Below are 27,862 nucleotides of genomic sequence, written 5' to 3' on the forward strand. Positions count from 1 at the left end.
GCCCTTAACCTTATCAAATTTTTCCTTTATTTTCATCTTATATGCTTTCTTTACTTTTTACGTAAGCATTTGCTTCAGCCAAATAATGAGATATATTTTTAACCACTCCTCTCCTCACCATCAGTTCCATCAACTCTGTTTCCATCTATTGTCACACACAGGTGTTATGTACGATCCGTCAAGGACAGTGGCTATGGCCACTTGGTGTGATAAAGACATGAAGTAAATGTAAATATTGCCCTTAGAGGTGTTTCTCTTTTGAAGCAAAATGCTAAAATAGGTTTTGTTGACCTGAAAGCAATATATTCTTCGTTCTATTTGTGTGACTTGACTGGGGATGTGAGGCTCACCTTGTCTTCTTTATTGTCTGCCTTCTGTTTTACATGCCTTGTTTGCGTTCTCTCCTACACCAACCACAAGCTATTATACACACACACATAAATATACAGTGTGTGTGTGTATGTATATATATATATATATATATATATATATATATATATATATATATATATATATATATATATATATATATATATATATATATATATATATATATATATATATATATATATATATTTGCCTCAGTTCTAAAAAATTCTCTCTTATGTATGCACATACCCAACCAGAATAGACAGTAAGTAATCCTGGTTAACTCAGCCAGCTTGGAAATATCTTCAGTAAAAAAAGTTATGCAAAATCTCAAAAAAAGTTATAATTAACATGCTTTTACATGAATAAAATAAAGGTGAGTTCCTCCAGCATCTTACTAAACAAGTAAATTCTCAAAAATTAATGGATTTAAATGAAATTTTTAACATTCCAGATATGAAATATTTTACTTTTTTCAAAACTGCAACAGAGAAACAGTACTATAGGGAAAGTACACAAAAGGAAAGAATAATCTATCTCATAATTTATCCATTGACAACACATTTCCACTTAGGAAAAATTATCTCATATTTTTTTCAATTTAGTCTGCTGAGGTATTCTGTGCAGATGCTGGGCTTTCCTGAAATATTCTCCACCCAAAACTTGTAGTTCTGGAGTGCTATGATCCATTTCATAATTCTTTTAGTCTTGATCGTAGGATGTAAGCAAGTGACTTGTGGCAAGTCTTTATCAAAAGATCCACTCCATATAGATACAGATGGAATCTCTTCATTTCAAATATTGTTGCTAGTCATTCCCTCTTAATCGTGCAGTAGTTTTGCTTGCTCTTCGTGAGTTTCCTACTTGCATAAGCAATAGGAAATATGCCATCTGCAAACTCTTGCAGAAGCATGCCTCCCAGTCCTTCTTTTGATACATCTATTCTCATGATGAAAGTCTTGATCAAAATCTGATACTTTTAGGACAGGTGCATTTCCTAGGGCTTCCTTCAACTCATCAAATGCCTTTTGTTGAGGTCCTTTCCACCTTAATTTGTTCAATTGTCCCTTCTTCACTAGGTCAGTCACAGGCACTGCAAAATTTGCATAACTGTTCACAAACTTCCTCTTGTAGCCTTTGACTGACGTAGTGAATGAGGGACAACCTAATAAGGTGGAGTGGAAGGAACCTCAACAAAAGGTTTTTAGGAAATGAGCTGATAATAATAGTTAAGACTTCAACAGGACTTTCATTGTGAAGACGGATGCATCAAATGAAGGACTGGGAGATATAGCACTGCACGAGGTTTGTTAATGGCAAGGACAAAGCCAGAGGAAACTCTGGTGGAGGTCTGAAGCAGGCTTGAAGAAATTCTTATCACCGATGGACACTGATACTACCTTACTGTTGTTTTGGATGGGTGTCACCAGTGGTGCCTACATCGGCAGCCCTGCCCATTGAGGGTGGCAGGTATATTGGCCCCTGTTGTACCATTGACGCATGCAGACAGGTCGGAAAGATGCCAAAATTCCAAATTAGACATTGGAACACAGGAGCTCTATCCTCATAATGCGAGCATCTGGATGTCAAGAAACTGTTTTAAATCCTCGAGCCTTCCAAGAGACTTCAGATGCTTTCAGATCCATACTTCATGCATTTAATATCCTCTTGAGCTCTGGCAAGTATATCAGGAAAACAAAAGTAGGGGTGATCCAAAAAGCCCCTCCCCAGAGAAGCATGGAGCCCCTAATCCAGCGGAGACCCTCCCCAGGAGCTTCTTCCCTGGTTTTCTGGACCACCTGGGAGGACTTTCCCTAAATCTGGCCTTCCAGGGAGTGATGTCACCTCTGACTGGCCAGGAGACACCATCCTGATGAAGAGGCCTTCCACGTGGCTAACATTCTAGGCAGAACCTAATAGCCCTGGTGATCCCTCTGGGATTGCATTCCCTGAAGAAGCCTGAGGATACCTTCCCCAGAGGGGCTGGGTATCCTAACCTGGCCATGAGGCCCACTTTGGGGCTGCCTGTAGGCTCCTAGCCAGCTGGAAAGCACTCCACCAGGCTGCTCCCCTGAGGGAGCCCGAGGGTACTGACCTTGCTGGAAGGCCCATCTCTCGGGCTGCTTGTTTGCACCCACCCAGCTGGGAAGCACTCCCCAACTTCTATCAGGAAGCCTGGGAGTCCTTGCCTGTCTGAGAGACACTTCAAGGGGCCACTTTCTCCAGGAAAACTAGGCACCCACTCCTGAATAAGGAGCTATCCTCTAGGGGTGCCTTCCCTGTTGAAGTCCAGGTGACCCCACCTACACAGGAGGCGTTCTGCCTGGGCTTCTTTCATTGGAGGGGCTCCACCAGTCTGAGGGGTGCTGCCCAAGGCTCAATGCTGCAAGGGAGCTTGGGGAACCAAGGGCCCCAGCCTCGGTGAGAGGTCTTCTCTGGGTTACTGCCATCCACTTGGGAGCCCTGAACTCATCTCCAGGACCTATAACATCATCTGTGGTCCACTTCTCCAGGGAAGTTGAAGAGTCCCAATCCATCTGAGACCCTACCCCTAGACTTCTTTCAACAGAAACACTTGCTAGACTGGGAGGCCTTAGCATCCCGAGCCAGAAGCTCAGGAGTTCTCACTAAGATCAGAGGCCCTCCTCTAAAGCTGTCTTCTAGGGGCTGCTTCTGAGGCCTGATATTTGATTCACACTTGAACTGGAAAGATCTAAATGCAAAAATTCATTGAATCTAATAGAAAAAACTATCATATGTGCGAAGATGATGGATCAATCCTGCTGTTGCTCTGTAAAGCAGCTGAACTATAATTTAAATCTATGGAAATTAGATCTATAATCTATCATCTGAATTGACATAAAAAATCTGATTATAATAAACTGAGAATCTGCACTGGCACTTTTAAATCATCCCCAGATTCATCAGTGGAAGTTGAAAAAGGCAAACCCCACAGTTACTACACCACGACCCGATGACTATGCAAAGTAGTACTTTGAAAATGCAAGCAAGTGATTCTCCCACTGTAATGTCATTTAACCAAAGAGACATCTTCACAAACAATCATCCCTTGCTCTCCCTACTTAGAACTAATCGACGTAACGAATCAGTAACCGCGAGGATTAGAATTCCTCCAGTACTAAAACTTCCACCTACTTGATCTATCCGGTGTGGTCCGACCCTGTGTCCAATGGTTCTGTTTACCCAGAACTCATGTTTATCCTTCTCCAATCGTTAACAGTGGGAAATAGACCATGTAAGACAAAGATTCACAGTACTAATCACACTGTTAACACTTACTCTCCGTCAAGTGTAAAGTTTGTTGCCATATCTAACAAAGCATCTAGTAGAACAAATCAGTTCTCATTTCCTAACAACCCTCTGTTTTACAACGGTACTGTGTGCTGTACATTCATCACTCCAGATAATTAAAAACAGGCCACCACAACAATAAGAATTTTCAGTAACTAGAAGTGCTTTAGAACCACTTTAAAATTGCTGTCTTAAAATTTCTCCTGAGCAAAAACTAAGTTTTCGTTCTGCAAGTTATATGAAGCTGGTATGAATGTTTAAATAGGTTGGATCTCTGCTCACATGGTTATGAAGGAAAATGAAGATGCCGGTAAATCAGTCAAACTTGCAACTTCTGTGACAAGATCAAAAGTAGCAAAATCTCTGTGATTATTTAGTATCACGAGAACCATCATCTTCTATAAATGGCAAACTTAATGGAATAATGGAGATAACAATAATCTAAAACCGGACAAACCCATCGGTTGGATTGTTGCCTTCATATCCTGAGAACATCACACTGAAGACCTTTCTTCTCGTCTTCGAATTGGTCACACTCGTTGACCCATGGATAGTAGATAAATAGCAAATATGACTAACCCCTGTATGCAGGGAAGGTAGGTCAACAGTAACAGTTAAGCATGTTTCATGTGAATGGCCAGACATCCGTCAACAGCGAAAATCACACAAGGACGTTTTTTTCAGTATCTTCGCCATTTTATGCTTGTGCCTTTAATTTTTTTTTCAAGAACAGCAAATTATTAAGTACCATTTGCATTTTATCAGTAATTAAAAATTACACAAGTCCGCTCTATGAGTTAAACATTTTGACTCCGGTCAAGATAAACTAATAATAATAATAATAATAATAATAATAATAATAATAATAATAATAATAATAATAATAATAATAATAATAACAACAATAATAATAACAATAATAATAATAATAATAATAATAATAATAATAATAATAATAATAATAATAATAATAATAATCCAGTATTAGTGGATTCTATAGATTTTTATGTCGACGTAGTATCTTTGCAGAAGAGCGCAAGCTTAGTAATACAGTGCCTATTCCAAAGAGTGGCATATCAGCAGACTGCAGTAACTGCAGACCAGTTTCTGTTATCTCTGTCTCTCCAAAGTTGCTGAAATGACTGTTAATGGATAGTTAATATGCATATAGAAAACGCTTAAGTACCTGCGATGATCTTTTAGACTTGACATGCAATTTGCAAGAGAACCTTCATAACGTTTTTGAGTGTAGAGTAACTCAAATAGATTTTAGTGCTGTTTCTGATTTATTAAATCATAAATCATTTATTTGTAACTTCAGAATCTTGGAGTGGGTGGATATGTTTTAGGAATACTTCAAGATTTCCTTACAGGAGGGCAGCAACAAGCTGCTGTTGATGAGATTTTAGTGAACCAAGGCCTATTGAGTCGGAGGTCCACAGTAGTGTTCTTGGTCCGCTGTTATTTTTGGTGTATACAAGTGATATGGTTGTTGGCCTGGAAAACTAGACTGTTCAATATGCTGATAATGCAACACTTGTGGGTGTAGAAAAGTCTCCAATTATGTGAAATGAAGCTGCCTCAGCCTCAGTCGGGACATGGACCAGATCAGTGAATGGTGTAGTAGGTGGTGTATGAGGATAAACTCCAGTAAAACGCAAATACTATTGATTAGCAGATCTCGTACAGATTTTCCACCCCATCCTCCTCTTCAGGTGGATGGGACTTTGCTGAATGAGCCTGAAGCTTTAACTATTCTAGATGTACCTTTTGACGTCTTACTTTTGAGAAACATCTAATGAAAGTTTCAGCAAATGCCGCACGAAAGTTCGGCATTGTTCGTAAGGCCTCATATATTTATAATAGTGATAAAATCAGTGCAACCTGTTTTAAGTCATTTGTACTTCCTTTACTAGAATACTGTTCTCTGGTGTGGATGCCTGCTTCTGCTAGTGATTTATCTCTTTTAGATAGAGTTGTTTGTGGTGGTAGGTTTCTGTTTCTTTATGGTAGCAGTTATGAATTGGACCATCCACGGATGGTTTCTTGTCTCTCAGTTTTTTATAAGTTGTATCTCAACAGAGATCATTAACACTTTCACATTCACAGTTGATCCCTGATCCCCTATATCTATTGAGAGCGACCAGGTTTGCTGATCAGCAGCACCAGTACGCAGTAAATGAGCCTCGTTGTCGAACTTCTCTGCTCCAGGGGTGCTTTATTATTCCTCACACCGCCTCCCAGAGGATGACGTGCAATTGGAACTTCAGAAGTTCAAGCGAAGATGCAGTGCATTACTATCCTAATACTATTCTCCTTGCATTTTAATGCATTGTTATCTATTTATTAATTTATATTTTCTCTTTTAATAAGTTGGATCTCTTCTTTCTGTATTTCCCTTTACCTCTTCTTACTTCTTCCTAATGAACACCATATTCTTTGGAAGCTTGAATTTCAAGTCAGTGGCCCCTGTGACCTTGTTCCATATGAATAGGTTTCATCTTCTGAATAATAATAATGATAATAATTTATTCCTCACACCGTTGGATTGTTGAACAGTCTCCCAGAGGATGTCGTGCAATTGGAACTTCAAAAGTTCAAGCGAAGATGCAATGCATTACTACCCTAATGCTGTTCTCTTTGCATTTCAATAATTTTTTATCTATTCATTAATTTTTTTATTTATTTTTTTTTTAATAAGTGAGATCCTTCTGTATTTTCCTTTATCCTCTCTTACTTCCTAATGAACTCTATATTCTTTGGAAACTTGAATTTCAAGTCAATGGCCCTTGTTGGCTTGTTCCATATGAATATGGTTATGTTCTGAATAATAATAATAATAATAATAATAATAATAATAATAATAATAATAATAATAATAATAATAATAATAATAATAATAATAATAATAATAATAATTGCATCTCCATAAAAGAGTAAAGTGGAAACAAAAGGAAAACTTTGCGTAGAAACCTAAGCTTCAGCAGACTGTTTCTTTGCACCCTTTTTGAAGTGTAATAATAATAATAATAATAATAATAATAATAATAATAATAATAATAATAATAATAATAATAATAATAATAAGCTTTGAACAAAAACATGAGATGCACTAAAAAATTATCTTTTCGATGTAAGTTGACAAGAAACTGAAAGCAACCCATTCAGTAGGCTTTGCTGGACTAAACTCTCTCTCTCTCTCTCTCTCTCTCTCTCTCTCTCTCTCTCTCTCTCTCTCTCTCTCTCTCTCTCTCTCTGTGTGTGTGTGTGTGTGTGTGTGTGTGTGTGTGTGAGTGTGCGTGTGTGTGTGTGTGTGTGTGTGGTAGGGCCGCTGCAGTTGCATGCGTGGTCCTAATTACGTTTCAAATTTCGAAATACTTCCAAATTGTCTAAGTTATCCTATAAAAAAAGTCTAGAAAAGAATGAGAATAACAACATAAGCAATTGCAACATTTCCCCGAGCGTGATAATCATGATAACCTACTGAGCAGTGAAGAGAATATTTTTGTCAAACTGTTTAACTTGTGATAAACTTCATTTGGGTGGTCATCCGTTAATCTTCTGTACATGCCAACCATCTCAGCTCAACCCTCCCTTCGTATATCACTGTACATATAAAATACAAATAAACTCGCACTTGTTAACTTATACGCTTATGAATGAGATTTGGAGTGGGGGGGATTCTTATTTTCATTTTTCACAATTCCGTACGAAACTTCCTGAAGCGAGCAAAAGTAGACTCATCCTGGAAACTAGTTTGTTCACACAACGTAAATGAAATAGTTTTGAAATAAAATTAGATTCTTTCAGTCACAACATGTCGCTTAGCAACCCATAGCCTTTTACTTTTATTTAAAGTTTAAATCCTTTACACAAACCAATTTTGTAGGACTCGTATTACTGTTTATGAGAAAAGATTTATCCTAGCCTAAAACTCAGAACTCTATTAGCATCAGTTTATTTTGTTTTCAATACATCATCACTAATCTTTCATTAAGATTTTCAATGGCAAGTCTTTACACGTTCCACTAAAAATTATCTGATTTGAAATGTATAACACCAAAGTCCTAATCCAACATTTAAACAAAGATTTCGGAATCAGAATTCGGCACTTCTTCCGTTTTTGTAGTATCCCTACGAAACTAATTCAAGAACAGATGTGGGTGGGTGGAACTCATAAATTTTTTATTACCCATGTTTACGAATCCCAAAATAGCTTAGGAACATTCAGTGAATTAAATGAAGTTCCGTGTCTGTTTCGTTCCATTTGCAGTGAAGAATTAACTAAATTAATTATTAAATTTAGTGAAAAAATAATAATCGTTGTTTTTACTGGTAAATGAGCTTAGTATATCGGATCATACACCGGAATGTGTAAATAATAGCACAGGCTTATAAGAGAACTGTACTAACAAACGATGCTCACTTTTTTACTGAGGACTGATTCTAGCGTTTATAGTGGGTTTGTGGAGGGTTGGTCCCGTCACGGGGGAGGTAGGGTCCGTTTAACCAAGTCCCAGCGACTGAAGCCATCCTGCCTTCACTTCATACACCCCAAAGCACGTACGAATCCCCTATTCCGAGCCAGAATACCTTGTTTTTATAATATGTATGCTGCCCTCGCAGATGCAACGGATAGTGTAGTCATTTTCTGTTCTATTAATTCAAACAGAAACTTCGTTAAATTCGTTCCTTATACAGTATTCAGGAAAATATTAATAGTCATTTGCTATTCGTTCCCAGATGTAAAATGGCACTATCTTGTTGTATTGAATACCAAATGTAAGACTGACAAGAAGTTCGATTTTCCATAATATTTCACCTTTCACACAGCTTGGGGAAAACTATGATGGTTTACTCTTTTCCTAAATAATGAAAAAGCCAATTATTCATCTGTGAACTAGTTTCGTCCTTTGTTATTTTCTTTTTTTTATTTTGCACTTTTACATACTGTATACTGAAGTGTGATATAAAGTTTATCCCTGCCAGGTTAATTGCATCAATTCCCCCTAGTTGTCACATTAATTTTTAAATATTCTAAAACAAATTATGTAGGTATCTAAACATTTCTTGCCGTTGCCTCTGTCATGCTACGGTATAAACCGTCTTTACCAGCGTGTGAGGAAATTAATCTTGTTTTACGATTATTAGCAAAAGGGACTTCGAAGTTGGAGGAATGGTTTTGTTTTCTGATCGCAGCACCCCACTCTAGTACCGACCAGAAAGAGATCTATATAGACGCAACTCACAATCTCTTACTTCAAAGCAGTGATACCAACTCGAATAAAAATCCCGCCAACTTGGCTACTGTCTTCCAATTTGTAAACGTCTTACGCCCCTCCCCCTTCCCATGACTCAGATGGCTGGTCTATGAGATGATTCTTGACTAATGAAATAAAGTTTGTTTTTTTCTGCAGTCTTTTCGTTAGGTTTGTAGGTTATTAAATGTTTGGCGTTTCCCCATGAAGGAATGCATCACTCCATGCCTTAACATGAGACTTAAGAGTCCGAGCGTAAAGAGGAAAGTCGAATAAAAGTATGCGTTTATCTTGTTTTTATCTTGACAGATAAGAAGAATACTACTCCGAGACGATCGAGTGGCCTCCCGCTACAGGTCCACAGCTCATTGTTTTGTTTATGATGTAAGAATTTGCATTGTCAAATGCAATGTCGGAGTATTAGGTATTCGGTGTACAATACATACATACATACATATATATATATATATATATATATATATATATATATATATATATATATATATATATATATATATATATATATATATATATATATATATATATATATATATATATATATATATATATATATATATATATATATATATATATATATATATATATATATATATATATATATATATATATGTGTGTGTGTGTGTGTGTAGAATCTACTGTTACTTTATATATATATATATATATATATATATATATATATATATATATATATATATATATATATATATATATATATATATATATTAATTCTAATGCAGCACGAAGGAACGCGTGCTTGAGAATATCACAAAATCCACGTAAGAAGCTGAGTGAAAACCGGGACTTTGAACTAAGTGCTTTCGTAGTTTATTCTACATTTTCAAGTTAACGCTGAACAGTATGAACTTGACAATGTAGAATAAACTAACGAAAGTGCCTGTTCAAAGTCCCGATTTTCACTCACATTCTTACGTGGATTTTGTGATATATATATATATATATATATATATATATATATATATATATATACGGAGCCTCGATGGCTCAGTCGGTAGAGCAGCAGCCTAGGACTTTGTAGAGGTCCGTGGCGAGGGTTCAAATCCGCAGCCGACTGGTCAGAGAAGACGGACACTTTGCTATCCATGTAAACACACCGGGTTACGTATGTAATCAATGGATAGGTTTGCTGAAAGCAAATGGGTGTTACAGACATAAACAAAGCCACTCCAACATCTTCTAGAAACATAACAGACACCATACACGTCTCGAACTGTCGACCTAACCGCCCAGTTCTCCTCGCTGCTGGGAGAAAGGGAGCTGGGGATTGGTACGATACACGTACACATCATTACCGGGGTCTAAGCGATGTCAGGCAGGGCAGCCGATCGAGGCTACGGCCTACCCCAACGCCAAATCAAAGTCCTTCGAAAAGAAGTCATCGTGCCTGCCCCATATAAAAATGGGAAAAAGCACGTTAAAACGAAGAAATATATATATATATATATATATATATATATATATATATATATATATATATATATATATATATACACACGTGTACGTGTAACCACAGGAAAATGTTAAATAGGATTTACAACCTTTTCATTTTTTCTTTAGTAGTCTGATACATAAATCACGTCAAAATGATTATATATATATATATATATATATATATATATATATATATATATATATATATATATATATATATATGTGTGTGTGTGTGTGTGTGTGTGTGTGTGTGTGTGTGACTCTCGGTCTGAACCGGATCGTAATATCATGGCAGTCATTACACTACCAGTTTTATGGTTAAATGGATCATGGTGTTAGTAGTCATGCATCTAAAGAATGTCTTTAAATATGACTGCATATTTTGTGTCCTGTTAGCTCACTCACGGTTTTTTTTTTTTATCATCGTTTCCCGGCGATTTTTGAAATGTCGCTTAAGGTCAAAGAACGAAATGTCGTGCAAAAAAATCGTTTTCTATATAATTATTATCTCACACTCGATGCTGTATGACTTTTGTTCTTTTGTTGTACTTGTGCAGTTTTCCTTTGCAGTTTTTTATATTCATTTATTGTCGGTATACTTCTTTATTTTTGTACTGTACATATTTCAACACATCCAAACTGAGTCATCTTGTGTAATCTTCACTTATACATGAGCATATCTTGTATACTCTGATGTGTAATTTGCAAGCATTTCCAGAAATTCTGTGTTTAAACTATTTCTCTCCATATGATTGATGAGCCACAAATCTAAATCTAAATGTATAATAACATAATTTTGTTGTTTAGATATTGCGTTCATTATTCACCCAACTTGATGGTCGTCATTATGCCATTGCAACACTGACAATGCCGAAACACCAACAACTTCTCGTTGCTTTGTACACGGCCACACAACTTGCGAGCAGTACCTTGAATGGTTTCGTATCATCGATAAATCTTTTTCTTTAGTTTTAGTAGCCAAGCTAGCCTAACACTCCTGTCAGTTTTACTTAAATATCACAATGCATGACGAACCATGTTTAAAACATTCATTCTTAAAACTTTTCATCACGGAGTTTTATGTAAAAAGACATATTTTCGACGAACTCGGTCGATTTTTCTTCGTTGAATGTGCTGCGTCGTCGACGCTGTTAGTTCCAGCGTAGTGGCGAATTTGTTTGAGAACATCGTTATCTTGGTCTACAACAAACATCCTCATCCTGTCAGGCTCTCATTGTAGAGGGTGAAAGGGAATTCTGTGCTCTGCTGCCGTCTGGCTTGATCATTGTTTTTGCTGCTTTCAAAACTAGAAGTAGTGGCCATAAGAAAAAAAAGGTCTCCATGTTTGTCACTGTCTTGTACCTATCATTTAAAAGAGAGAGAGAGAGAGAGAGAGAGAGAGAGATGGTTTTCACTACTTTTTCACACTAACAATAGGATAAGATACTAGAAAGAGACCCCGAGAGTGTCTTCATCGCAACTGATACAACATAATTTAATATTATATTATAGTACCAAAAATCACCCGTGTTAGCTGAGGGCAAATTTAAAACATAAATGATCGCTTGAAGAGCAGCATATCAACACCAGAGGCTTGATTGCTTTCGACTGGTGCCACGAAGTCCTTATCGAAGGAATTTATAGGTGACATTAATTCATATACGTAGACTACGTGTACAGTATAGAAATGATTGCTTCAGTTATTCTCGCTCTCCTGGTGCAAAATACAACCGTGGCTTGTCTTACAAAGCTCTGGAGCTAATGAAACATTTAGTGACCGGGGTATAAGTGTTAACTATAATCGAAACATGATTTCCTGTTGGTTGCAAGATTCCTCTTATATCTTTTAGCACCTTACCACATTTACAAGCTACCTTAACGTAAACAGGCACAGTCTAAACCAACAACAAGACTTCCTTACTTTATAAAACTTTTCTTCCTTGCACCCACTCCACAACCTTTGTGCTTTTGTAACGTCACGCCTAAATATGCTGAGTACCTGACAACACACCATGATTTTAAAATATTGTTTTAATTTTTTTTTTTTTCTATTTATGAGAACAGGTGAAAAATATGTCAGACTTGTTTGTAATGTTCCTGTATGCACTAGAAGAGTAAATGGACAATGTGATTAGCTATATGGTGGCAGCATTCTTGAATACTCTATTCTAAACAGAATTGGTCGAAAGGATGACTAACTTTTCCCAACAGTGGTTCTTTATGATTCTGACCATCGCAAAATTTCCTGTTTGGTAATCTTCCATAAACTTGATTTTCTTGAGGATATCAGTTTCAGTCCTCAGGAACGGGAACTCTTGTGTTAGTACGCACTACTCCTCTCATAAAAGCAAACGCCATAGACTTTTGTTTCATTTTCTGTGATACCGTGAAAGATTCCTGTGGAGTGATAAGATACTGATGCTTCCAGTCTGAAGAAATGACAAGTGCTGACTCGCCTCCAAAAGCCATGCTCCCAGTCATATTCATATACTTACGTACATATACACACACCTATATATATATATATATATATATATATATATATATATATATATATATATATATATATATATATATATATATATATATATATATATATATATATATATATATATACACATATACTCATATGTTTATTCATTTATATCCAATTTATCTCTTATAGCAATCTCACACTAGCAATTCATTCTAACGCAGTTCGGTGATCACATCAATGAAGATTGGTATGGTCAATAAAATAGTGAACCTACCGTGAATAATAATAATACTGTTCTGTGCATTCATATACATATACAATCGGAACTGGAAGACTCGGGACGGGCAAACACTTGTGTTCATGAAGACTAGTCTAAAAGAGAAGAGTGCAAGAAAATGCGCTGGATCTAACCTCGAAGAACACTACCGATTTGCATTTCAGAGAAGAGAGAGGAACAAAATTAATGGAAACCTGGTATGAATAGAAATGCGAATCCCTGATGATAGGAGGAAACATTCACTGAACAGACCGACACCGAGATTGCTGACCTTGACACGGCTTGGTGGCTGTTTGACTGTCTTCCAACTCAACAGAACTAAAAGCAAATGAACATTCGTAGACAAAGATTAACAACACCAACTTGCAAATAAAAATGTTTTACAACATTTTTCAAAAGTGCCGTTTAGTCTTATATCTGACCTCGCACGATGCTTTCCCTCCATAATTTGTTATGCATGGGTAACACTGTACTTAATTATTTTGAGTGATTGACAACAAGGAGATTTATATTATTCACCATGTTTTCATTTACACAAAACATAGCACAGCGATAAAGCCAAGCAAGCTTATACTGGTGCCTTGATCTTTAGATTTGAAAACATGCATCATCATCATCATCTTTAAGGCTGCATGATGCAAAGAGCTTCTGTTAAATTCTTCCACTCGTGTCGCTCCTGTGCTTTATCTTCCACAAATCTCCACTACTCTCCAGCCTCCTTTCTCATCGTCGTCATCCAAATAGATCTAGGTCTTTCAACTCTCCTGGTGCCCAGAGGAGCTCATGTGACCACAGTAGGTCTTATTCTTTCCGGGGATTCTGGTCGAAACATAAAGTTAAAAAATCAGTTTTCATATCCCTTCGTATCTGTCTGGATGTTCGTTTTGTACTGTTCCTCTAGCATATAGTAAATTTCTAACACTATGCATAAGCCCTCTGGAAAATAGCTTAGAAATAATGCCGGAAACACTTACGTAGGATTTACACCCAGTTTTTCATTTTCCTGTGGCAAAGTGAGGCATATTATTACAGGTCATAGTGATTAGAATCACACACAAACACGCACACACACATGTAATATATATATATATATATATATATATATATATATATATATATATATATATATATATAGTATGTATATATATATATATATATATATATATATATATATATATATATATATATATATATATATATATATATATATATATATATATATATACTACTGTATATAAGAATAAGAGGCGCAGGTTAGCTAACGGACACGAGCATGGGGCTAATTATAAAGCTGTCATATAAACTGTACTACTGGTGTAGATGAGGAGAGAGTTAAACTTTTGTTGTTAAGACCTTAACAGTGTCTTACTGTGCTGCAGATATATATATATATATATATATATATATATATATATATATATATATATATATATATATATATATATATATATAAATTGATGAGCTTTTGCCGGCAAGAGGAAAAGAAAAAAAACAAGACAGCGGTCATGAGACAAGAAAAGATAAGTGGCGTTTGCATCTACGGGACCGAAGGTTACTTAGTAAAATACTTCATTGTCGTGATGTCCTCAGAGAGGGTATGATGTCTGAAAGCGTTTAAACTGTAACGATTGGAAATGAGAAACGCTACCCTTAGAAGCGCAAGAGCACTGCGTATGACAGACGTACATAGGTGTGTACCAAAAGTAATGAAACTAAATTTACAAAATATATTTTTATTCGAAAATTTTCAAAGGAATATTGTCTCCCTCAAAATGACATCCCCTCGAATTAATACGCAGCGGTTCCAGCGCTTTTTCCATTCTTCTTAGCAGTTCTGGAAGTCATTTTCAGAAATGTTGTTAAGACTGGTTGTCACAGCTCTTAGGATATTCTCTGAGCTCCCAAAATGAGTCCCTTTGAGGTGAGATTTAATTTTTGGGAAGATAAAAAAGTCACAAGGGCCCAGACCTGGGCTGTAAGCTGGGTGTGGAAGCGTTGCGATGGATTTCTTGGCCAAAAATTCAGTGATAGACAGGACGGTGTGACATTGTGCATTGTCGTGGTGAAGGATCCAAGAAGTGGCAATCTCTGGGCGAACCCTCAAAACTTTTTCTCAAACGTTCTAGAACTTCTCGGTAAAAGGTTTGGCTAACATTGGTCCCTTGAGGTACAAACTCTTTGTGGATGACCCCTTTTGTATCGAACAACACAATCAACATCGATTTCACTCGAGATTTGTCCGTGGGTGATGTTGGAGTGTGCCACTCACAACTTTGACGTTTTCTTTCAGGGTCGTACTAGAACGCCCATGATTCGTCACCAGTGATTACTCTAACATGTTTGGTTCAGTAGACAAAAGATTAACAATATCCTGACAAATGGAAAGACGAGTTTCTTTCTGTTCCTCGGGCACAAGTTTGGCACAAATCTTCCCCATGCTCAAATCCCCGGTAACAATGCGGTGGACGACTGTTTTTGGTATTCTTACTTCATCAGCAATGAGTCTGATGTCCATTCGCCTGTCAGTGTCCAGGACAGCCTTCACACGGGTAACATTTTCATCTGTTCTTGATGATGAACGGCGCCCGGACCGTGGTTCATCTTCAACATTTTCACGGCCGTCCTTGAAGGTCTTATACCACCTGTAGATTTGTGCCCTTGACAGTGCATGTTGTCCATAGGCAGAATTAATCATTTCAACCGTTTCTGAAAAGGATTTCTCAAGAAAAACACAAAATTTGATAGCACAACGATGTTCGATAGATAGCTGCATTTCGGATTGATACGAGACTGCCAGACACAGCAGCACTTCTTCACATACCTACCTCTTGTTGCTCGTATTCAACTGGCGGTAGTTAAAATGTTTCCTCCATATCCCTACCTACCCACCCCACCCCTTGATTGGGTTACAAACCACGCCCACCAAGGATTAAAAAATTAGTTTCATTACTTTTGGGACACACCTCGTAGGTGCATGTAGGGTCATTGATGAAACCAGAACCAACTTGCTACCCACAGTCAACATCACTTTGGTTTCCTGTTTATCTCTTTATTCTTTGGCCTATTGACGGTTTTTGAGCTGTATAAATTTTATTACATTTTGCTTTCCTCGAAAATTTGGTAAGGAATTGGAAAATGAATTTTTTCCTGGAGGTACCCCTTTTTGGATCAAAGATTCTAGTACTCGTCCTATTTGTGTAAAGTTAAGCAATGATGAGTTTGGTATATTCGTGAGGCAAAAACTGTTACCATGTATCTTCAAATGTTGATCAGCATCCAAACCCCGTTGCTTGCAGCAATTAGACCAAGTCCACCAGGTTAGATAGTAACTGTATCCTTCGTACAAATACGTATATATATATATATATATATATATATATATATATATATATATGTGTGTGTGTGTGTGTGTGTGTGTGTGTATGTATGTATGTATATATATACAGTATATATAGTGTATATATGTGTGTGTGTGTGTTTGAGAGATAGAGTTAATGTTTTTGTAGTCAAACTTACCAGTCTCTGGGTTTTCCCTAGAAAACTTGATTTATAGCTCTTATTTGACTGTACAGTTGTAGCTGATGGAACTGGTTTAGCTTCCTGTATTGTTAGTGTGAGAGATGTTGATATCTTCACGAGGGTTGAATATAAAAATCACAGGTCTTTATATATGATAAAAAGCAGTTATAAGGATAGATGTTATTGGACATTGAATTGTATATATTGAGGAACTGTGACTGTGCTAGACAATTGCATGTTCTAAAATTTTCGCAATGATCGTACGAGCTACCAGGTAAACTACTCTGCTACAATACTGGTTGCAGGTGGTTCTACTTAAATCATTATTATTATATTATATTCGTTGTTATGTCGGTTTTTTAAATACTATGGACTGTGCTAATGCTGCGACTACTGTTACCACTGCTCATTATTATTATTATTTTTGTTTATGTTACTGTTGTTGTTGTTACCTTTGTAGTTCTTCTCTCGTCTTTCCATTGATCACAGTAACATGATGACACTTTTGTGACATTGAGTCCGCCAGTCAGCTCTGGCCACGGCGAAGGGAAAGCGCCAGGCTTTGGGGCTGTGGGAGAGGATCTCGCCAAAAAGTGGATGAATGTGGCGCGGTTTCGGGCGTGTCATGGCGAAGAGTAGTTGGCACGAGTACGGGCTCTGATCACCTGTACCCACAGTTGCTCATAAACCCTCGTCAACAACAATCAGTCTAAAAATGATAAGTAAATTAGCGAGAGGGATTAGCCCTTTATTATCATGGTGAATGACCCACGGCAGTGATTGAGGCCGTGGCACTGAAAGCCTAGAAAGAGGCTTGAGAAAGACATGGATATTATAGCGGACCTAACGACTGTTTCCTACCATGTTGATCCGTAAACAACAACCTCTTTGGATGTTTTGATAAAAGATATATTAGAAAAATAAAATGTTTTCCGGTACTTCTTCTTCGTCAGGTGGTGGCACTGCTGACTCTCAGTTGTATAATTTCGACAGTGAACTCAACGCCCCGAAATGGAAGCATTTGTTCCTTAGCTCTTTGCAGAAGGTGAGTGTGACAACTCGAGCATTTTGACAATATCACTGGGCCAACATCCCGAAGGGTCGGCCCAAATGTCATCCTCGTCACTCCAATAAGCTCCTTTTTCCCATGGTGTCAAGGGCTAGTCACCGTTGGCAGTGAATCTTGTCAGCGCACAGCCGTGTGTGGCGAATACCAGGCTGCCAAATGATTTAGGGCCAGGCACAGGATGACAGCACGGCACCCCTGTCCTTAGGCTAACTCGCTTTACCTTTATAGCATTTAGCCACCTACTAAGAATACGTGGCCCCGACAGGTCATTTCTTGATGCAGACTTATGACCTATTACTTAGGGTGTAAGTATTTGTAAAGAGGTGAAGCAACTTGGTTTGTATTTTGAAAGTTGCCTACCAGTAGGTAGCCAAGGCAATGGTAGAATTCCAATAGCCTAATGTAGGGTAGGTACAAACCAGAAGTAGCCTACCCCTTAAAGTAGGCTACTTGGTATTTCTAAGCAAGAGCTCTCCACAGATTACAGTATTACCTTAGAAATTGATTTATCCTATACTTTTAGTATGGCTGATGAAGGAGGTGGTTTTGTTTATTGTCGATCAGTTATCATTAACCTCATATCTACCCAACATGGTTGGTGACCTGTTGAAAATGCAGGGTTTTGAAAATGTTGGGAGAGAGGCCAGACTGCCCCATTGTTGTTTTGGAATGGTTTCGTGCATCCGCAGGTCATCAGGGAGCCACATGTTTAAAAAGGGGTTATAAAAGGAACTACAGTATACTAACCTAACCTGGTAATTCTATGTATAAGCTCCACACCTATTTTTACCTTTTCAACTGGTTTTTTGTACACTTTTAGGGATTCTGATACTGGCGGCGCATTTGTTTGTTGTCGGCCAAATGGAATGTCTCTTTGCCATGTTTAGTACTGGCCTGGAGGGGTTGGGTACCCATACATTAACAAGTTATTGCACTTGCCGTACGGGATATGAACCGTTCAAAACAGACATACCCGTGCTCTGTCTTGTGAAGATCGCGTATGGAAACCCCTTGTTGGATGGACTTCAGGGGTTAATTACAGGTTAATTACACTCGTGCGCCAAAAATTAATGGTAAATTCATAATTAGCAACCAAAACACTGTAGAAAAAGTTAAGTTAGAAGGCAGTCACCGCTGCAGAGCTACTATATAGTTCTACCCCTAACCTAACCTAGCAGGCCAAGTTACTTAATCGGGACTTGGCCCCCTCCCCCATGAAGGAAACTCCACTTTTTACCAAAAGCTCCCCTTTAATACTGTGCATGCGCAATAGCATTCCAGGATGGCCAGCGTACAACTTCTGAGGTTAATTACAGATTAATTAAAGTCGACCAACAAAAGAGAACAGCAAATACTTAAGCAACCAAAATACCATAGGAAAAATCAGTTTCTAAAGTAATACCCGATGCGGAGCTGTTGCTTAGCTCTACTGGCTGCTTTATTAGAGATTGTCATAGCCTTATTCCATTGACAGTATCCCCAGTTATTAATGAATTAGGCTAGACATGAATAGTCAGTTTTAAAAAGTTATGCTTGGTTATCTAATTCATTTTAGGCAGTTCTAATAATTAGGCAAACTATAGCTTACTAGAATCTTTAACATTGAATGAGAGAATGGCTATTTGATTGGCTCCTAGGTAATTTATCATGATTTTGGCTTTTCAGACCCTTGTCCATAGGTCTTTAGTGTAAATAATTGAACCTTAGCATGCATAAGTTCATTGGAAATAGTGATAACAGTTATGATAGTCCAACACATATAACAAAATGACAAATAGAATATGCAAAGTAGTTTACCTAGGCTAGTTATGTACTTGACAAATGATAAACGGAAACCTTGAAATATCTATTAACACAGAAGTATTGTCATGATTATGATCGTAAACTTTACAGCAAAATACATTGTAGAATAAAAATTATAGGCTTACAAGGTAGTTACAAGATGCACGGATTCTGAAGTAAGGTTGTACAAACTGGAAGGCACGTATAGTTCTACGTGTATTCGTCTGTAGCCTAGGCTATACCCTATGTGAAGATTTTGTTTTGTGTTATAATTCCATTTTTGGTAGGGTTAATGTTTCATTTTAGCAAGTCATACCTCTTGTAACTGATGATTGGTTAACGATGGGGGAGATCTGAAGGTGTTTCATGTGCAACAAGACAATGCTAAGTTCAGCAGGAAACAGTTTTAATGTGTAGAGCATCATTGTTTAAAGTCTGGTTTATAGCTTTATTTCGGTTGTTGCGCCCTTTTCAAGGTTTATTATCAGTATCAGTGGCTGGATTTATGAAAAAAAATTCTTAGGTTTTAGGCTAAACTCCATTGTATCTCTGCTACTTATAGTTACTATACACAGTAGTTCGTTTCTTTCTTTATTTTGTGATAATGCATAAATGTTGTACAACACAAACATGCGCTTGTGCTTATTCCATTTCTTACATCTGAATGCCACAGTTTCAAAAGGAAATTAACTCTCAACCAATCTTTCGATATTGTTGATTAATAGCAGTGTTCCACATATGTTGTTACAGTATTATTATTATTATTTTCAGTGCTCAGTTCATTGTTTTGAATCATGTAGGCTATGCAAGTTCAGAAGGTTGAAATCGCAAAAGGCCAACCAATTGTACTCTGCCCTTGCTATTACATTGAAAATTTTTTTTTAAGTTGTCATTTATTGTTAGAATAGGTGAAATTAGTTTGCCCCTAAAATTTGAGATGCTCCTTGTATGCAGTTGATTGATTGATTTATGGTTACTAAAACTGGTATTGGAACATCCAGGTTATTGACGCCGTAATAAAGAATTGTCAGTAGTGAGTGATAGATATGGGTGGATTTATATTCAGAAATGATTAAGTCTTAAGTTAACACCATGTGCCATTACTGTATTTATTCCCCTCCATACTTACGGTTCTTATCTGTACTGACTGGTGTAATGTGATACTGCTCAGTTGCACATGTGCATTAGTAAATCTAGAATGTTAATCTTGTTAGAATATAATTTTTTTTTTATTTTACTACACATACCATATGCAATATGCAATGATTTTTGTAGTTAAGTTTTGCTGGGTAGCCATTCATTCCAGATGTACTAAGTTAATAGACATCTCATGAAGTAAATTATTTTATTGTTTTTGAAGACATCTTTAATACTAAAACTAGTGAAATATTAGTTTTCTGGTATTTTTTTTAGTGCAGGCTTTCAAGTGTAATTTTTCTCTCTCCTCTATATTGCAAGCGACTTTTTGGAAATGTAAGTCCGTCTTTGCAGCACATTATATGAAGGAAATTGAAACGGTTTACGATAATTGCAGTACAGTACTTTGGGTCGATTTTCGGTGGCTGGCGTGGTGTTGGGGGAAGAAGTGTAGGAAGCATTCCTTCCTTCCTGTCTTCCCCTTGTTTTGAGGTTGTGGAATTTTTAAGGAAGCCTGGGGGTACAGTGTACAGGAGTGCCCTCCAGTCCTTCATGGTTGGGCAGTGGTTTTTTAACTTTTTATGGTATTAGGTGACATTTATTTAATTTATGGCGCTTGTCTAGCAACGAAAATCAGCAATTTTCAGCGCCGAAAATCGCTGATTTCCGCTTATCGGCGCTGATAATTGGGATAAGCCCTGAAAATCACCGATTTTCGATTATCGCTGGATTTTGGTCATCATCACACCCTCAGAACGGAACCCATGCTGATAACCGGGGACTGCCTGTAGATGAATGGGCCTCATCTGTAGGCTTTAAATTATCCATACAAAAGACTCAAGCAGTAATGTTTTATAAAAATAAAAAGTGGAAAAAGGGTAAAGAAAAAGATTTAAAACTCAGAAATCATTCCATACCAGTTGGCCCAACTGCAAAATTTTTGTTATTACAATAGTATTTGGTACTCACTTGAACTGGAAAACATACATGAAATCAGTGTGTAAAGAGCATTAAATCTAATTTTAAAAACTATCGAATACTACTTGGGGAGCCGATAGACATGCCCTTATTGTACTGTATAAAGCAACATTACTGTCTGTCATTGGTTATGGAAGTGAAATATATGGCTCGGCATCAGATGCAACGCTGAAAATGTTAGACCCAGTTCAATATGAAGGCCTTAGACTATGTTGAGGAGGCTTTAGAACATCACCAAAGTCATCTTTGCAAGTTGAATGTGGTGAACTACCTCTTTCTCTCCACAGAGTCAGTAACAATGAAGAGTGCCTTGAGAATTCAGACAAGTGATTCTTCAACCAAAAAATTATTTGAGTTAAGAGATGTATTTATTAACAATCATTTACCACCTTTCCCAATTAGGTCTAGAAGTTTGTTCGAGTCACTGAATTTAAATATACAGCTACCTTCAATAGTAAAAATACTTCCTCCTTGGAATATGAATAAAATGAGAATTTTTACACACTCAAAATATTTATCAAAAGTTGCTCATGTATCCCAGAACACCATAGACAACATACAGTAGAACATATAATCTGAAAAAGTCCACATGCGATATACACAGGCGGACCTAAATCTCAATACCTTGTGGGATTTACTGTAGTATCCCAAGACAAAACGTATCAGTTTTCTCTACATGATGCTTCAATATTTACAGGTGGTTTATGTGCAACAGCATCAGCCATAGAAATAATTAAAGAAGCCTCATTTAATAATTTTGTGATTCATAGTGACTCCAGTAGCGCTATAGAAGCCATTCAAAGTTACAATCCAAAAAATAATATTGTACAACAAATTAAGTTTTCACTCCATAAGTTGTATAATAATAGAAAAAATATTGAAATACGTAGGATCTCTGCCCATGTGGGGATTAAAGGAAATGAAGAGGCTGATAAAGCAGCTAAAGAAGTGGTCCACATGATGAGCAAATGTAAATGTTCCTGTTAGTGACTATATAAGGTATATAAAAACAATCATTGTAAGTAAATGGCAAAATATATGGAATGAAGAACCTGAAAATAATAAATTAAAACAGATAAAATCCAGTGTTGGAAAATGGAGTTGTTCATATCAGAGAGAGAGACACACACAATTAATAATGCCGCATCTTCGAATAGGCCATACTCATTTGACACATGGACACTTATTGAAAAGTCCACATGGCTTCCTCTTGAATGCCCAGAGTGCAAAGTGTTGATAACAGTCAAGCATGTATTGTGTGAATGTCTAAAATATAACCTGCAGCGATTATAAAATTTTGGAAGTAGATCAATCATGGAAATTTTGTCAGTCCTCTACATTTTCAGTAATTCCTATTTAGCGTTCATGAGGAACTGTGAATTAATTAATGTATAAAAATATGTAAATAATAAAAATAGGAAAACCCTCAGGGCATCTAGTGAATTTTAAAACAACTAAATTTTAAAATGTTACCTTGTAGGGGCTTTTTTATTTGACACAATTGGTGGAGAATGATGGGAACAGATTCAGAGGTTAAAGAAAACTCTCTTCACCTATCCTAATTTATTAACCTTAATATTATAGTGGCCTGAAGACCTTCAAACAGAACCTTATCCTAATTTTATTTACATTTGCCACAGTTTAGCAATTACTGTATCATCTCTCAATACTTAATCTAACTTATTTCCTACTTACCACTAAAGTTTATCAAAATCTTCGTATACTTAACGTAGCCTAACTTAATACTATCAATAGTCAAAATATTATCAACAAATAATCCAACTCTGGCATATATCTCATTCAGGTTCTTATCTTTCTCAGCACTTCATCTCAGAATAATCCAAGAATATCATGAAAGTCAACATACAATTTGGGGATCACTACATAGTTTATTTTAGCTCTGATATCCAAGCTGAGGGCAGAAATTACTTTGGAATTTCTTCTTGCAGTCTTTTTCTACACAAAAGCCCTTCTCTCCTTCCTAACAAGAATCTGAGATCTCGTTCACAATAAAGTCAGCCTACAGATATGTAAGCACTTTCTCTAACCCCAGTCCCGTTTAGGATAGTCACCGTCTTAAGTAACTGACATGAAAACTTCACACTAAGGCACTTGAAAATGGTTCAGTCTCACCAACTATTCGACTGCGTTGGTAGTTGCCAGTGTCAATTTCCTCTTCCAGGTAAAGCCTCTTCCGGTTCAGGTGAAGAGAAGCCAATTACTCGACCCTATCACACTCCAAACTGCAAACGAAAAAGAAAAAAACATGAAAACATACATCAGACATTCATAAAAAAAACAGAAAATAAACATAATAAAAAAACATCACAACAACAAAAACGAAACAGTCACGCAAATCATCTTTCATCCTACAAACCCAAACTTAGCCTACCACAGCTTAACTTATTCTGAATTTAAATATACCTTTTAGTGAGTATATATGAAAACATGAGTATAAATGTGTTTATTGTGTGAGTGTGCTCCAATATGAGAGTGTATGCCTTTGTGCAGTTTTTAATTTCATTTTCTTTCATTCGTCACCATATCGAATGAGCTATTTGGTCCCAGTGCTAGGCCTCTGACCTAGTCCTGGCATTTCATCCAAATCCTTCAGACCAGCTCTATAAGAGCTGATAGCTCAGTGGTCTGGTTAAACTGTTTTAATGATACTGTAATAATCATCATGTGATTTTTAGCCTATCTAATTTAGTACTAGTTAGTATTGTAAGTATTCCTTTGTTGTGCAGTTTATTCTGTAGTTTTGTTTTGTCATGGTAAACTAAAGTTTTATCCTATTAATAAGAAGTTTTCTGGTATCACAGTACTGTATTTAGTAACAAATGGTCATTTTCTGGCCAAGGCTATCATCTAGGAGGGAGAAGCACTTGCAGTGTCAGTAAAGTGTACTGTAATGTAAATTCAGAGTCAGATTCTTTGAGGTGCCATGTTGTATTTCATTTTATCCATACCTGTTACCCATGGGTTCTTGAATACTTAAGTGAATTATGTTAAGGTGATGATTATCTGACTTTTGTTTTTATTGCCTTGGTTTACTTCCTTTTGCTCAAGAAATCCAACTGCTTTCTTTTTATGGAAATACAAACCACATTTTTTTTTATATGTAGGAGCATTTTGGCATTCCTCCGCAAATATGTACCAGGGAAAGTGGGTATTCTTTTGTGGTTGATGTCATGGATGGGATCTCTCTGTGGTTAGAGCATCAGACCAGCAGATCACAGACTTACTCATCCACCTTTGTTGAGACGAACTCCTCTTGGTCACTGAGGTGAAAGCTTTATCCCAGGTCTTTAGACAGAAGATTCTTGATCTCCACTTTGGTGGAGTTATTCATGTTCGTGAGGAGTTTTTGAGCAGTCTTGTCCTCATTGGAAGCTTCATCCTTCTGAGTGGAACGTATCTCTCAAACCTCCATAGCCAAATCAGGACTCCATATTTTCTTAGCCGTAGCCTCTGCAGAACATGTAGGAGATTTACATAGTCTTTCTTGTCTAGTCTGGCATTTCTTGTTCTTTCCTGAGTTTGTGGTGAGAACTCAGAACCCGCCAGTTTCAATGAGAGATTCAAGGGTATTTCTGTTCCCTCCTTCTTAGGCTTCATTGATGGTGACTCAGAAGAGGTGTTGTTAAGCTTAGTGTGAGCCATGAGATAACACCTGAAGAGGACCTGTGCTTTTATGTTCAGTGTTGGGCCCTTTTTGTTAGTACACCCAAACATAAGGTGTCTGGGAATACCCTTTGTCTCTGGCTTTTTGAGGTAATCAGATGAGCTTATGAAGCCTCTGAGGATGTCCTTCTCCCTATTTGTGGAAGAGCCTGTGAAGTCAGGGGCTTGAGACTTTCCCTAACCTTTTAGAAGAACTCAAACCAACAGGTAAGAAGGCAGGCATCTGATGTAGACAGGTAAACTTTACCTCACTCTACTTGAGGAGTGTTGCACACAAGTCCCTTGATGCCTTCTCTTGGGATCAGTGGTGGCTGCTTGACAGCTTATGTAGGCTCAGCTCTGTTTCGACAGAAGTAACTCATTTAGTTTAGTTTAATCCCGAGGGTGAGATTTTAGATTGACTGAACCCACTTTATTCCTCCTCCTCCTCCTTGGAGCAGCTTGACCAAAGTATCAGCTGGAATTGGGCCTGATATTGGTAATTACAGTTAAAGCACCCAACCTCAGCACAGATCTAAAAATGCATCTTTCTGCTTTCCCTTTTAATGACAGGGGTCTGTGGGTAGAGCTGAAATTCTAAATCCATCACTTGATATTAGCCAGAATTAGTTACTTTCTTGCTTGAATTCCCTTACAGGGGATTTTGTCGATCTCTGACAGGATTTTGTAGATCCCTGATTTTTTCCTTGAGTGAATTCTCTTCCTAGGGCAGAGTGTCACTCACACCTGGGGCCCTACTGTTTGTTATCCCAAATGCTAGACTGAGTAGGAGGTTACAGGAGTCATCACATCCCATGCTTGCATTCACAACTGGGAGCATGATAATTTTGGGCAGGATTCAACTCCAGTCAGTTATCAAGAGAAGATCTCCTATCTAAGGAGTAAGTTTGTATAAAAGGCAATGGTTTGTATTTCTGTAGGAATAAGTAAAAAATTTATTTATATTTTTCCTAGGTATACAAACTAGATCCTTTTACAGTACCATAATCCCACCTCTGCCACCCCACTTTGTCCCAATGGTTGAAGGAAAAGTGGCTGGCAGCGGTAGGTGAGAGGGTCATTCTCCCACTTACTCCCCAAGACCACCACATAACTATGTTATCAAGTTAACAACCTTTCTAACTTGTGCTGAGGATACTCCTACGTAAAAAGGTGTGGCTTGTATCCCTAGGTAAAATACGAACTACTTTAAGATTTTTTTTATCAAGTAAATTGCTTTACCAGTCCCATACATAAGCAATAGTTTTCCCCTATCAGTTGTAGGTTGATTAGTATGGGATTCTACTTGATATTGGAAAGATACAGCGTTGATCGGGATCTCTTCTCTGAGGATCTTGGCATCTGCTGAGACCTGCAGTTGCTCTGGTGGTTGTCCTCCTGTGCCTCCACTGGTGCAAGAGGGAATTTTTCTCTGTCTTTCCATTCTCTCTGTCTGCCTTGGCCTTTGGGACATTAAGATGAAGGTGATTGGAATTTCTCTCTTGGGCAGTACTTCAGAATTTGTTTTGAATGCTGGTCTCACTCTCTTCATGGACTGATACCAAGTGAAGTAGTCATTCCAGCTACTTCAGTATTGATGACTTTGCCATGTTACCAGCACTTTTCTTTATGATACCTCTGGTATTACAAGTGGGGTGCTTTTAACCCAGTACTGTGCCATCCAGCTGGCACTGGCTTGATAAAGAGGTGGTAAATGCTGCTGATTGCACAACCCCAAGGCTACATCAGCTGAGATCGTATATTCATTTTTTTTCTTGGGCCATCTTGCCTTCAGAACAAAGGATGATGGATGGTTTTTCCAGCTACAACCATCAACCCTCTTGTGATGACCATGGACCATGCATGATCCAGAGATGTTTGTGCAGCCCTACAAAGGTTCAACCCTACAACACAAGAAATCCCCACTGGGACTACTAGTTGCTGGAACATCATGGTGGTTGTTCCTATTGCTTTTGGTTATGGAAGAGGTTGTAGGGATCCATGGTTTAAGACATTGGAGAGGCCCATGCCCTACTACTTTCTTATTCATCATCTCCTCTTTTTCTTTCTCCCCACCTCATCCCTTACCATTCCTATGTCTGGGCTGGTGGATGCAAAGGAAGAAGAGAGAAATATTTCTTTAGGAAGGCTAGGAAATCCTCATATAGAAAGCATCCTTTCTATAGATGACAACAATTACTGCAACATGCATTCATTAACTTGCAATTGATTCACAGGGAACAAGTCAGCTCTCTCCAGGAACACTTCACCTGGACATTCCTTAGTAAGGCAGCTGTTCTTTTATGCCCAATCATCACATTCTTCCAAGGGATTTAGATACTAACTACATAAGTAGATGCTGAGTGATTGATTGGTTCTGTAGCTTGTGCTTGACTGATTCCCCTGACATGAGTTTGCTCATGACAGTTTATCTTCTCAGTCCCTGGATAAGTTTTTAATGATGCAAACGAACTTATTCATGGGCTTGTTAATGAGTGAGTTCCTGGTCTGATTATCATGCATGTACACCTCTTTACAGAGAAGAACCAAAC

General features: G+C 37.4%; 2 protein-coding genes across 2 annotated transcripts in view; one reads left to right on the plus strand and one right to left on the minus strand.

Annotated features, from left to right (window-relative positions):
• Positions 1–15,488: 15,488 nt before the first annotated feature.
• On the minus strand, positions 15,489–15,857 carry LOC136842301 (protein GVQW3-like). The gene has a single exon (XM_067109560.1). The coding sequence runs from the start codon at positions 15,855–15,857 to the stop codon at positions 15,489–15,491; it is 369 nt and encodes a 122-aa protein (XP_066965661.1).
• Positions 15,858–17,205: 1,348 nt separating this feature from the next.
• LOC136842589 (son of sevenless homolog 2-like) overlaps positions 17,206–27,862 on the plus strand; it is a 553,642-nt gene continuing 542,985 nt past the window's right edge. Inside the window, 1 exon segment of the mRNA XM_067110139.1 lies at positions 17,206–17,726. Within this exon segment, the coding sequence (XP_066966240.1) occupies positions 17,607–17,726 (120 nt within the window). The 5' untranslated portion in view covers positions 17,206–17,606.

This window comes from Macrobrachium rosenbergii, chromosome 10 (genome assembly GCF_040412425.1).
Source record: "Macrobrachium rosenbergii isolate ZJJX-2024 chromosome 10, ASM4041242v1, whole genome shotgun sequence".
Taxonomy (NCBI): Eukaryota; Metazoa; Arthropoda; class Malacostraca; order Decapoda; family Palaemonidae; genus Macrobrachium; species Macrobrachium rosenbergii.

Coding starts and splice junctions, on each gene's coding strand:
- LOC136842301 (XM_067109560.1), bottom strand. CDS start 15,857: ATGATTAATTCTGCCTATGGACAACATGCACTGTCAAGGGCACAAATC.